This window comes from Gymnoscopelus microlampas (genome assembly GCF_963454915.1).
Source record: "Gymnoscopelus microlampas genome assembly, chromosome: 13".
NCBI classification, from domain to species: domain Eukaryota; kingdom Metazoa; phylum Chordata; class Actinopteri; order Myctophiformes; family Myctophidae; genus Gymnoscopelus; species Gymnoscopelus microlampas.
This window is the reverse complement of record NC_139950.1, coordinates 33,776,052-33,789,898: the sequence shown is the minus strand read 5'-3', so window position 1 is coordinate 33,789,898 and position 13,847 is coordinate 33,776,052. Positions and strand designations below refer to the sequence as shown.

Sequence of the window (13,847 nt, the reverse complement as noted above, 5' to 3'; positions counted from 1 at the left end):
TAAAATGTTTTTGAAACAGTATTTCTACATTGCAGTATAGATAATTTATTAACTAACATTAAGACCTGGAACGCATCTGTGTCACTTTAGATTTCTTTGGCTATTCAAAAATAGCAGATATACAAGCTTGTAGATCTGCTATTTTTGAAAAATCTTGAAATATTTTTTTTTTCTTTTTTTCTTTTCTAAAAACTGTTAGGACTTAACATTTTTAAGAATCGCCTCAGGTCTTTTAAGTAAGGAAAAAATGGAGTAGGCCTACTTTCCCCACCACTATACCTATAGTACTGTAGTTGCTGCCTGCTGGCCGCTGCAGGGCAGCACATGGAGGGAGGAAGCGTATCTTTCTGCCTCCTCCTCCCTTTAAAGCTGGACCAGCAGAAACAGCCTTGAACCGGTTTGTTCACCGGCTTTAATAAAAACGCTTATAATTCGGACTCTAGCCTAACAAGTATGCGCATCGCTGCTAATGATGATGACGGTGCCCGGCGCACCGTTTGCGCATCAAATGTTCAGCATCACCCGCATGTGATGAGGGCTGTGTTTTCTACACACTACACAGTGAAGTCTCACAGGGACAGCAGCATCCTGTAGGGTACTTTCTGTAGGGAGAGAGCATTTCATCTGTCTGCAGCCTGGCTGCTGCTGCTGCTGCCCTGTTGTTATTCTTATTGCTTATAGGTGAGTGTTGTGCATGTGTGATTCTTGCATGGTGTTTTTTTTTTGTTGCTGTTTTTTTTTCTCCATCGCAAACACTGTGCACGTTTTATCACTAATTAGGCTACTTTATCACCACTTTATCAGTGGTTTGTTCAGGTTTCCAGAATGACAAGTTGGTATATAGGCTAGAATATCCCAGGGAGTGTTGTTGAATTGCCTATATGTATGCGGCATTTAAGGTAAATGCCCCCATACATATAGGCAATTAAAACATTTGTGAGCTTATAGATCGGCTATTTTCAAATGGCCGAAATGTCGGATTAACGCATGCCTCCCAATGTATAGGGGTGAAGTGGTTAATGTATGTTTTGTAATAATAATCTACAATATAATAGTAACTAGAGTTTTCAAATATTTGTAGTAGAGAAAAAATATATTGGAAATACTCCAGGAAAGTAAAAAAAAAAAAAACTCAAAATTGTACTTAAAGTACTTAAGTAGTAAATCTACTTAGTTACTTTACACCACTAGTGATATGACAGGGTTAAATGATTTAACCCTTATGTTATAACCATTCATTGGAGAACCGGTATAACCTGGAGAACTGTGTGATAATATGTACCAAGTAGGCTGCCATTGTTGTAAACTTAACTAAACAGCCTTGCTGATATTTGTGTAAATGTCCACCAACTTCCTCCTGGTTAGTGGAGCTGAGACTTTGTTGATGTTGCTGCCTGCAGCAGCACTGGTGCTGTTGCTGCATAAAGTCCCTCCCAGCACAAATTATTTATGAGAAAAGGTCGAAAAACATCTTCCGTCAGCAGAAGAGACAGGGCATGTCTCTCCTAGGTCAGTGTCTCTTGAGGTCAGAATAACAGTAGGAGGGAAGTTAAAGCAACTGAATCAGAACAACAGCAGGTTAAGGTACAGTTTGAGGGGAGGCAACGGGCATTCCCAGTTTGCTCTCTCCTCCTTCGAGGTGTGGTTTCAGAGGAAAGGACAAAAGGGGCAGCTCGCTATGGGTTAGGCGCAGTACGTTTGTGTTCAAGACCTAAGACAGGTGACCTGCCTGCCTGCCCGGCCAGGCAAGAACTTCAAGCCGCCTTCTCTACATCAAGGCTGTCCGTAAGTGTTCTGTAGAGTGAGTGCTATTAGGAAGACTGCCAGGGCTCTTAAGAAAAGAGAAAGTTTCCTCTGTGCTCATCTAGTGGAAATTGTTTGTCTCAAAGTCTATAATGCTGTTTTCGCCATAATTTGTTGATTATTGATTTTTTTTTTATTTGACCGATTCTACTTTTAGACTGATGATAGGTTCTTGGTTTACCTATGATCCTAGATGACTATTTCTATGCATTTGATGTATTACCTTGTGTTGTCCTTGCTTACTGTCAATCTATAAGTCTGCTAAATGCCTAAATTGTAAATGTATTATCATGTATTTTTTAAACGCATCGTTCATCACTCATCTGTTAAACTTGTGTTTTTAATGACAAATGTGTTCCCCTTCTCTTTTTTTCTCCTCCATGAAGCCGTCCTTCATCAAGGTTGTATCAGAACCCAGAGAACAACTCCAGCACAACCATGACTTCATCAGCCAGAACGTTGGACGGAGGATGGGGTTGGGTGATCGTCGCAGCCTGCTTCATGGCTCAGTTCCTCGCCTACGGAGCGCCCCAGTCGGTGGGGGTCCTCTACCCAGAGTGGCTGCACATCTTCCAGGAGGGCAAGGGCATGACGGCCTGGGTGGGCTCCCTGGTCTCCGGAGTCGGACTCATTGCGAGTGAGTAGTTAATACTAGCTGCATTAATCCTGCAGAGATGTGGGTCAGTGTCTGGGTCACTCAAGTTAGACCGCTGCAAGTCATGTCATGCGAGTTACAGTTCAGTCATGTAAAAAACAAAAAGCAAAATAAAATGGAAGGAAGGGAGTTAAGGTAAAATGAATATGGATGGATATTGTTGATTTGATTTTGCAGTGTTATAGACGTACTGTACTGTACAGAGACACCGATACTGAACTCTGTTTTCTAAAGAGTCCAATTTCAAATCTTACCTAATCTATTGAAATGTACCTGTTCCAGTGGCTTGTTACTGTGGTGGCTGGGAACCTCAGTTGACTTGTGCTCTTGTTACCGTAACACACATCTGCGTAGTATCACAATTTAAGACTCACCTGCCTCTCACCTACCTGTAATACACGACAAAGTCACTTCCTTCAGTTGCATAATACAACACAAAGCCAGGTCAGGAAGCTCACTGCAGACAAAAGACTTGTCCAAAACTCTGCACAAAGACGTTCATGTGTAGTGGTGATATTGGCTTTCACTTTACATTGTACAATCCCATAGGAGCTGTTTATTTATTTTCCACGGTACGGTAAATTCCTATGAGCCAGCAAAAAGGAGCTGACAATGTCAATTATCTACTATATCCATCTATGGCTGTGAAAGAGTATTCTTACTTTAGCACCTCTGGTTCAATGGGACGGAAAGAAAAAACGGTATCAATATCTGCTTGGCACTTGGCTCGCTGTGTACCTGAAATGCTGAGCTGTTTTTCATTGATTTGTATCTGGGGTAAGCCAAGTGCAAGTCATCCCTGCTATGAATGTTAGATCACCTAGCACTTCTGTAACCACAGAGTGAGGAAGGGAAAGATAGTGAGACACATAGAGATATAGTGAGAAAGAGAGAGTCAGAAACTGAGATTGATTGTACTGTATCTCCATTGTATGATCTAGAAAGGTTACATTGTTGTATTATCTCAGTTTAACCACTTAAGCCCTATACTTTTGATCCTCTGCCGATCTACAAGCTCACACGACACGTCACATCATTCTTGATGTGTTGTGCTAGTAGATCGAATATTACAAAGTTATATTTTTTGAAAATCATTGAAAATGTTTGCTTATAATGACTCAATGTAAGACGCCAGGTTGAAAGTGGTTAATGCTGAAAGAATGAAAGTAAATAATACCTGAAAGTGTGTGCAAGATGGCACAGACATTTGAGACTGAAGAGTGAAGGCTCATTGGAAAACCTAATGTTATTAAACAAAAAAGACAGACATTTTATTAAACCACTAATAAATGTTAAACCAATAAAACCAGCCTTGCCACAGACAACCAATCATATTTGCAATACTGTTTGCAGGCAAACTGACGCTCCAGCGCTGTTTTGTCCAAGCAAGACGGGTGATAGATTCTGGAGACAGCATGGTCTTAGTTGACATTTACGACTAAGGAGGAGGCTGGTCTGCTAACCAGATCTGTCCTCATGCTGTCCTCGCCCTTTTCCAACGTGGTTAGGGAAAAGTCATGACTGGGCGAATCTCGCCTCAGGCTCCGGCCAAGTACTGGACACGTGTCACAGCACAGCTGTATGACAGTCGCAGCATTGCAGTACCCTCGTCCAAGGCTTCTCGCCCCTCTGTTCGGACAGGGATGAGCCATAGGAAGGCAGGGTTTGGTGCATCATTGCCGATGGTTCACCCTTCCCCCAGGATATTGGAGTTCCCATTGAGAATTCGATATGTGTTATACACAAGAAGTGACGCCCGTAAAACCAGGGCAGTCTCACACGCATAGAAACTCTCACACACAGTCATGGTATTTTCTTTATTGACTCTCTCCACTGAAAAGTCAGTACACTCTCGGTCTGAGCGAGCCTGTAATTAAAAATTCTGTTTTTGTCGAGTGATGGAGAGCAGCTCTGGGAGATTATCGGATTGTATTGAATATGACCTGGCAGCTTCCTGGCGCCTCATACACTGTAAAATCCTGAATGTTAATTATAACAGTGTAAAAATGTACCCATCAATCTTTTTACACATAATTAAATGAACACTCAACACATTAACAACATTTTTGTTTTTACCTGATGTTAGAAAGGAAGGCAGAGAAACTATACACAATCATTCACCCACCAGAAGTGTCAAATAACTGTAGCTAGATTTAGGTCCTCTGTGCCATGGTGGGAACATGTGAGGAGATGGAGGGGGGTCACAAGTTTAGTGAAAACATGCATGTGGAAGAGATCAAGAAGCAAGACACTGTACACTGTGTTTGAATGAGCCTCCAGTCCAAGATGTAATTCTTACATAAGATGGTGATGACAAAATGGTCACGATAAAGGAATATCCAGGAAAAGCCTGCCGTGTGTGTCTCAATTTGAGCATTATGTTTCCCTGTCATAAAAATAGCATCCCATGTCTGAGTATTATTTTCCTCTTTGTTTTGGTCTTTTGTTTGTTGGGAAACCGATCTGCCTCTTTCAACCCAAGGATCCGGAAAAATAACACACACATTGGTATCATATTGTTGTTGCCTTTGTTCCCCAAATGTTTTTTCCCCCTCCTTAACTCACTGTCCATCTGTCTGTCTGTCTCTCTCTTTGTGCCTCTTTGCCTCGCTCTTTCTCTGTATCTCTCTTTGTATCTCTCTGCCTCTGTCTCTTCGTCTCTCCCTCAGGTCCTGTCTGCAGTGCCTGTGTGGACAACTTCGGGGCACGTCCTGTGACCATTTTCAGCGGTGTGATGGTGGCGGGGGGGCTGATGCTCAGTGCCTTCGCTCCCAACGTCCAGTTCCTCATCTTCTCCTATGGGATTGTTGTCGGTAAGGGAAGCCCAACAAAAACCTCTCTGGTCGATCCTCCTGCATATATAAAAAAAAAGATATATTGACAGTTTCTGATGTTGACAGTGAGAGAGAGTCAGAAAGGGCAGGATAGAGAGGGGGGATGACATGCAGCAAGGAGCTTTGGTTCAGATTCAAACCTAGACCAGCTGCAGGAAGGACTATAGCCTTATTTATGTGGTATGCACTCTTACCAGGGGAGCTACCGGGGCACTCCAAGTGCATTTTATAACGCTGACACAAAAGTGAAACCTGAAATGAGTCTGGAGACCAAAGACACAGTATGTCCGCCCTTGCCTGGAATTGGCCCCCTCACATACAGTAGAGGATTTGGTGTTGTGATTTATGTGAGGGAAAAAAGAAAATGAGTGGAATGTCCTTGTTCACACAGTGGTCATGAGGACTCAGAAATCCTGCCCCGTGCAGTAAAATCCGGTGTTAATCTAACTGACAGTGTAAAACAATATGAACTATAACACTAAGGATTTTACTGTGTGGGTGGGAGTCAGCCACGTTTCTCATCCCTCCAAAAACTCATTCGAGATTTTATAATTGTACAAGAACGAAGGGTCAGTCATTAGGTCTAACCACAATGTAAGACAGGCTAACCATCCTCTCCTTCCATTTAGTCAATGTTAAATTTGCATTTATGCAGAGTATGCTTGGTCGCGGTCTCAACTTTTAGCAGCATGTCAATTTTGCGGCGTCTGTGTTTTATGTGTGGTGTTGACAAGGCTGAGAAATTATGGCCTGGCCCCATCCGCACGTGACTGTTGATGCCTCTAGTGGCACCCCCACTCCCACAGTCTGCCCACTCAGGCCCCATCTCCACCCACTATCTAACGCTTAGTGACAGGCGAGCCGCGCTCTAGGCCAGTCGACCACATCAACCACGTCAGCCTTCTCTTGTGCTGCCTGAGAGTGGAGGGCATGCATATTTGAAAGGCAGCCGTCTATTTTTGGAGAGCCCCTCAGACCATGGCTTTGACTCTGCTCACATGTGCATCTCTGTTAATGCTCATCGAGTGATGAGCCAAATTCACTGAGGGTTAACATCATATGGAAGGGATTTATGTGTAATTCATCTCTGCCTGCAATGATTTTCTGACTCGGGATGTACAGTAACAGATCTTGCTTATGTTTGTTTGAACTGTAAGCTAATCACTTTCTGTACACAATCAGTAAGCAAATATATTGTACCATTGTATATTAACCCATTTTGGGCGGGAACCCCTATTTGTAACTATACCTTTCAGGACGGGAACCCCTTTTGGCGTTCTTGTTGCTATGTACATACAGTACATTATATACATATTTTTGAATAAATATCTTTTCAGAAAATATTTAGAAGGCGTTTTTAGAATCTAAATGGGTATTTAAAACAAATGCTTCCTGACACATGTAGCAAACTGCAGATTACAATTACAATTGCAGTTTACACGTTTTAACTGTCTCTCTTTGTTGTCTCTTCCACCCTACAGGCTTGGGCTGTGGCCTGGTCTATGCTGCCACTTTGACCATCACCTGTCAGTACTTTGACAAGAGACGCGGCCTTGCCCTCGGCATTGTCACCACAGGTACTGCAGCCCCCCTCTGCTCTGCGCTCTCTGGGTGCACACCAGTTCTCCATGCTCACTTCTTTCATGTATGGACAGCCAGGAATCTAGGGATACCGAGGTAAACATCTGTAGCGTAGTAGTAGCTGGGTGGCCTAGTGGGTTAGGGACATGGACTGCTGACCACTGACTCTCTCTCAAGCAGCGGGACTGTGTACATTTTGGTCTGCAACATCATAGGTTCATTCATAGGTTCGGTATTTGTAGTGCAGTCCGAAGAAAGAGAAAAAAGTGAAAAACATAGGACAAGACAAAGAAGACTAGACTAGGACTACACCATCACCGTCAACCAGATCAGTATTACCTTTAAGAGAGTGAGATATACTCCAAGCAACATGTCCTTATTACTATTATTATTATTATTATTGTTTATTTTTATTTTTATTATTTTTTTAAAAGTACCCACTGTCAAAGTATATAAGGAGGCAGCTAGCTTTCATTAGAGGTGTTAATCTCTAAGCTATAACATTTTATTGACTGACTTCACCAATTTATTCAGACAAGTTGTACTAAATCGATGCCTTCCTCTGCCCACCCAGGCACCAGCTTTGGAGCTTTCATCTACGCCACAGCTCAAAATGAGCTGATTGTGCTATTTGGCTTAGACGGGTGCCTGCTCATCGTTGGAGCCCTCGCACTGAACCTGATGGCCTGCGCTGGATTCATGAGGCCACTCAACATGCCAGGGTACTACCTCAAACAGAAGGCTGCCCTTGAGCGCAACAACGATGAACAGCTCTTTGAGAAGCCCCCGCTGGATGAGTTGAAGATCGCACCAGGTTCCAGCACCGCTGACCCGGAGAAAGCTCTGATGATGGCCAAGGAGCTGCTCATCACCATCGACGGCAAGGACCTCGTCATCCAGACGGAGAAGAAGCAAGGCGGCCTCCTGGCCACCTCGACCATCGTCAAAGTCATCAAGAAGAAGTGGCAGGCGTACTCCAAGTACATGCACGCCATAGCAGACATCATGCACGACCGCGTCCTGGTGGCCTTCTGCGTGGCCGTCTTCCTGTTCAGCCTGGGGGCTTTCCCTCCTGTGCTGTTCATGGAGGATGTGGCGCAGAGTCAGGGCTTGATCGAGGAGGTGAGCATCATCCCCCTGGTATCCATCGTGGCCATCGGCACTGGGGTGGGCAAGCTGGCACTGGGCACCCTGGCGGACATCCGGTGGATCAACAGCATCTACCTGTACGCCTTCACCCTGCTTGCAGCGGGCGTAGCACTGCTACTCATACCCATTACTAAGAGTTACTTGGGACTGCAGGTCCTCTCTGCCGTAGTGGGCTTCTTCTCTGGGAACTGGTCCCTCACCTCCTACATCACCACCCAGATCGTGGGTCTGGAGAAACTGACCCAGGCCCACGGCATAATCATGTGCTTTGGAGGCTTTGGAATCATGCTCGGACCCCCTGTAGTGGGTAAGCGGACTTTACCTACATCTCAACAAGTAGTTTGCAATTATTGTGTGTAAATGAGTGGTTTGGTTGCTGGATGCTTGTATGTAATTATCGTTAAAATGGAGAACACATACCGTACTTACAGTAGTTTAGAATTCTTTGTGCAGACATGAACTCTTATGAGGTCAAGTGTTTTGATATCTCAAGCATTGGAACATTTATTTGGCTTGGCAGACAGAGTCAGTGGGAGTGGGTAAACCTCTGTAAAAAGTTGGCCTGTGACTCTTCAGCTGACTCAAGCATCTTTCAGGAAACTTTGCTGACTCTGCTAACAGCCACAATTCATCTTTGTTTCTTCTGTTGTCTCTTATTCCGTCATTTCCAGGGTGTTTCTTTGACTGGACACAATCGTACGACCTGGCGTTCTACTTCAGCGGGACCTGTGTGTTGCTTGGAGGACTCACTCTCTTCCTGCTCGCTCTGCCCTGCTGGGACAGAAGGAAGTCTGAGAGCGGTAGACCAGACGTCCAGTATACCAGCAGCTGTGACAAAGTGGCCTCTGTAGCCTGAACAATACTATGACCTGACACAACAACCTTACACAGTACCATCACCTACGGCTGCCTAACAATCTTTTGCTAATGAACTGTTCATACACTTAGCCAATAAGGAGTTTAACCACTCAAACCACCTATATGACCGGAGTACCCGAGGGCTCTACACAAAATCGCTTTGCCGGAAATAGCTGATCTACAATCTCACAACGCGTCATATTACAATGTAATTGTGAGCTTGTAGATCTGCTATTTTCGCTGAACGTTTGCCCCGGAATAGGGATACTATGGTCTGTGTGGTTAATTTATCTTTCCTTGACACGGGGAAGTGTTTACCCTTTGTTTTGTTTCAGGTGCCAGATTTCCATACACAGAAATACAGTGTACCTGACAAACAGCTTGAAGCACATATACAATACTATACCAGGCCTTTTTCTCTGGACCATGCCTGTGTTTCTGAGAGTTCTTACACTGTAATGTACTTGAGAATCAGAAGCCTGTGATGCAGAAGATTTTATGTTATTATTGCCTCATTTTACGAGGCCAATCCAACAACATAGTTAGTCTCTCAGATCCTTGATCCTGTTTACTTGTAGTAGATAATTATTTTCACTTTCATAAAATAGGCATTACGTTTGGTGACCCTTGGGAGCACAGCATTATGCAGTAGGTCACCACAAGTGTCCTGGTGGATAATGTTTGTATTAATTAGAGAGCACGCTAATGATTGTTCACATCAGTCTGCGTTGCTGAGCTGTAATGCCAAATTTCCAATTCCAAAGACTTTCCCAGGAATTCCAGCTGGAAACCACTGTAGATAACAAGAATTGGAAATGAGGGAATGCACTTTAATGTCATAATTATGATTCTTGCTGGTTTTCGTGTTTGTTTGTCTGTCCTTTTCCTGTTTTTTTGTTTTGTCTTTTGTGTTGAGTGTAACTATAATGAATCCCTGTGTATCGTACCAAAGCACCGATGACGGTGAATGCCTGTCAGCACAATATGCCTGTTGAACTATCTATATGCCTTGCCCTGAATCAAACATAACTGTTGTTCTCAGCTGCATTGACCGTGTACCGTATTTGAACTGTCTGAAATGGTTTGAATTTGAAAGATATACCTCCTGTTTTCTTAATCAAGTCCAAGACCTTCCTGAATAGTTTATCACATGTGCATAGCAGAGAGAGAATAATCATTTCCATTGTAGCATGCTGATAATCTCTCTCTGTCGCATGAATATGATAATGACCCATTCATTGCATCTATTTTCACCAGGCTGGACCTTGCCAATCTTGTTTAACTGTTCGTTTAAATATATATCTGTGTCTGTGTCTGTGTCCGTGTGCGTGTGCGTGTGCGTGAGAGAGAGAGAGGGAGAGAGCATGTACATATGCATATAATAGTTTTTGAAATAGCTCTAATTTTGTAAAGTTCTCTGTTATAATGTCAAATTTTATATGCACTGAGCCAGTCATAGATTCACCATGTATGTAGGCCTTCTGTAAAGAAATGCTACTTGATGATTTGTTTTTAAAAGATAGATATTATTATGATTATAATTGTAATGAATACTTGCAGTAGGCTATTATGGTCACTTGAATGGTGTATGTAAAACTATAGTCTGCTACACACATCTGCTTTATAGATGAGATTATTTACAATTGAATGTGTAAAACTACATCTGGGACATTGGTGTTTTACTTTCTGTAGAAGTTATTTGACTTATTTTCATACTTGTAGAAGGTATACACAGGGTGCAAATGAAGTACAAGAAATACAGAAAGACAAGAAGAGACAGTGTATTTGGCTGTCACTTTTTTTTTTTTAACTACTTCTTTTATATGTCAGTATTACAGTATTTATGCCTGTTGGTCTGTTCTTTTATTTTGTTATTTAAAAATGCCAATAAAAATATATTTGAAATTATTAAGTAGAGTGTCTGTGTTTATCCATGGCAATAATAGACCCCTTTCAAGCACAGTTTGACAAGTACTGACAAGTACACCCAGCTGAAGAAGGTATTATAACATTAATTGTGTGTGTGTTTAATTTAGGTGTTTCTGTGTTTCCAGCATGGACAGTTCCTGTACAGTTACATCATGTTGGCACACACAGTAACACCTATGAAACACACGCACAATATACCTTACTAGAGTTTCGGGGGGCTACGCCCCCCGAAACCCCAGCCGCGCACGGGGCCCAGCGTGGGCGCGTGTATATTGGGGTACCCAAATTGCCGGAGTAAAACTGTCCAAAAGGAAAAAAATAATAATAATAAATTGGGAAAAAATGTTAATATTTATTGTTACCTTGGTGGTCCGCCGACCCCCTGGTGGTCCGCCGACCCCCTGTGAGTGTTGGGACCCCCGGGGACCCCCCTGGAACATGGCGGACCCCTTCGGCTGTTTTTTTTTTTTCATGCACGGTTTGCTTGTTTCTGTCGCTTGTTTTTTAAAACCTGGCAGAACTTGGCAACCCGACTGACATCACTGACGTATCCTTGGTATTTCACCGGCTTCGAATGCTATCAATGCATTGAATGGGAGATTATCACGTTTTATCAGACCATTGAATGGGCGAAGTAGGCGAGCTACCGTCTACCCCGCGATTTGTCAGACCATTCATTGGGCGTAATCAGGAGCTACTGACCTACCGACGGAGGCGGAGCAGTCCCCACAACAATATTTACGATTCTGTCCATATCGGTACATAACTCGAACGGCGCTGAGTAGGCACAGGCGAGGGTCGCACCGCTCCGGACGGCAACTCAGTCGCCTTAGCTCCTTCGGTGGCCCGTCGCGGGGCTCCACCTCGCCTGAGACTGCGCGCCTCCGTCATGGTCCGAAACCGAAACAACCAAAACCAAAACCGAAACTAAAGTATTTAAGTCATCTCCGTCGGTAGGTCAGTAGCTCCTGATTACGCCCACTGAATGGTCTGATAAATCGCGGGGTAGACGGTAGGTCGCCTACTTCGCCCATTCAATGGTCTGATAGAACGTGATAATCTCCCATTCTATGCATTGATAGCATCCGAATCAGGTGGGTATTTGTACTTCCGGGTTGGATAATGATGACATCACTGTCGAGTCCTTTGGTGTCATGAACCTAGGCTGGTTTGTTTACCAGATTTACCAGGGCAGCGTGCTGTGCTGTGTCCGTCGCTGTTTGTTTTTGTGTTTGGGATGAACATGGCACGTGAAGGACGGACATATTGTGATCGAGACATGAGTGAAGTGAAAGTAACGGCCTGGGTGGAACAAAGGAGGTACGTAAGAAGGGGGGGGGGGGGGGGGGGGGTGAAGCAAAGGAGCTGCGTGTGTGTTGTTGTGGAGGAGATGGGCAGAGTGCAATGGCGGCCGCTCGTGTTGTTTGGGCGAAACCCGTCGCCGTTCGGTGTCGGTGGTGTGCACGGTAAACGGTACGAAAGTGCTTCACCTTCCGTTTTGTCCGAAATGTCGTGAGTGGAATAAATTATGTGGCGACGTGGAAACAGTGAACTGAGCAATGATAGGTGCCCTACGCCACCCGTAAATTGTGAAAGTCGGCCGTGGCTACTGTTTTCGCGACATGTCCTGTGTCGCCGTTGGGTTTACTCGATTACAGAGCTGTGGCTATAGCGTCAGCGGCGCGCGGAAGTAACTTGTCGTTTATATAATTAGATGACCTTATGTCAGTGGAAGTAACTAAGTACAAGTACTCAAGTACTGTACTTAAGTACAATTTTGAGGTATTTTTTACTTTACTGGAGTATTTCTAGTTTTCCATACTTTTACGTCTACTGCATTACATATCTCAGAGGCAAATATTGTACTTTTTAAGCAACTACAGTTATTTGAAAACTTTAGTCACTAGTTACTTTGTAAAACATACATTAACTACTTGTACTTATATATGGCTATCTGAAAATTGCCTTCTGAGCTTGCAGATCTGCTATTTTCAAAGGATGTTATACATTTGGAAACTTGTGAAATGGGACATTTACTTTTAGTACTTAGGTATATTTTGATACCAATAATATAAATAGTACATTTTGAATACTGGTAATTTTACTTGTAACATAGTGTTTCTACATTGCAGTATTTGATACTTTTACTTACTTAGCCTACGTAAAACATATTGAGTACTTTTCCCACCACTGCCTTATGTTCCGCTCACCCATTCCAATGTGAGCTGTGAAAATGTCAGTGTACTTCAGTCTCATTCCGATGCATGTTATAGACCAGTGGTTCCCAACCAGTGGTCCGTTTGGTTCCATTTGTACATTCTCAGAGTTAAATGAACACTAATGCTGACAGACGACGTCACACTGATGAGAACCAGTATGCGCGCAACCAGTATGCGCGCGCAATGAAACCCATTCTGTCAGGTCTCGCTAGGACGCGTCTCACTAGCCAACACACATTGAGGGGGTTGGGGTGCGACCCCGAAACAACAGGTTGGGAATTGATTGCGTGAAACAATCACCTGTGCGTCTAGTCTCAATGTTGGTAAACAAAGAATTGGTCTATCGTCCCAGCTTTGCATTGGCAAGGTTGCCATGTTTGGAGGCAGTCCTCCTCCTGTGCCAGGACTGGAGGAAATCATGAATTACTGTTTATGGGAAAAATAAATGCGCGGTGCTTTAACAATAACAAAAAATGTCTCTACATTGGTTTTAAAAAAAAGAACAGAAAATGCAGTGGTGTAAAGTAAGGACATGTTCTCAAGTAAACTAAAGTACATTTTGAATTCCGTTGTAACAGAGTATTTCTACATTGCACAGCAGTATTGATACTTTTACTTAAGTTAAAAAATGTGAGTACTGTTTCCACCGTTGAGAAAATGATTAAATGAACAATTGTTCGCACACACTGCATAGTCGACACTCATAATGAGTACTTTTAGCCTTGTCCTGGCAACCGGCTGAAATCACCATGGCAACACATATTATGTCACATGACTAGCAACCTAAACAACTTCCCTGACTGAGCCTTGATGGCTGAA

At 43.4% G+C, this 13,847-nt stretch overlaps 1 protein-coding gene across 2 annotated transcripts; it reads left to right on the top strand.

The window, feature by feature from the left end:
• Positions 1-633: 633 nt before the first annotated feature.
• On the top strand, positions 634-10,655 carry slc16a9a (solute carrier family 16 member 9a). 2 transcript variants are annotated; one of them, XM_084075598.1, is made up of 6 exons: positions 634-681; positions 2,190-2,440; positions 5,128-5,271; positions 6,774-6,869; positions 7,448-8,329; positions 8,694-10,655. In XM_084075598.1, the coding sequence occupies exons 2-6, from the start codon at positions 2,242-2,244 to the stop codon at positions 8,876-8,878; spliced, it is 1,506 nt and encodes a 501-aa protein (XP_083931724.1). In that variant the 5' UTR covers positions 634-681; positions 2,190-2,241; the 3' UTR covers positions 8,879-10,655. The 2 variants fall into 2 exon arrangements, with proteins under 2 accessions (XP_083931724.1, XP_083931723.1); XM_084075597.1 differs by lacking the exon at positions 634-681 and adding an exon at positions 1,703-1,785.
• Positions 10,656-13,847: the final 3,192 nt, after the last annotated feature.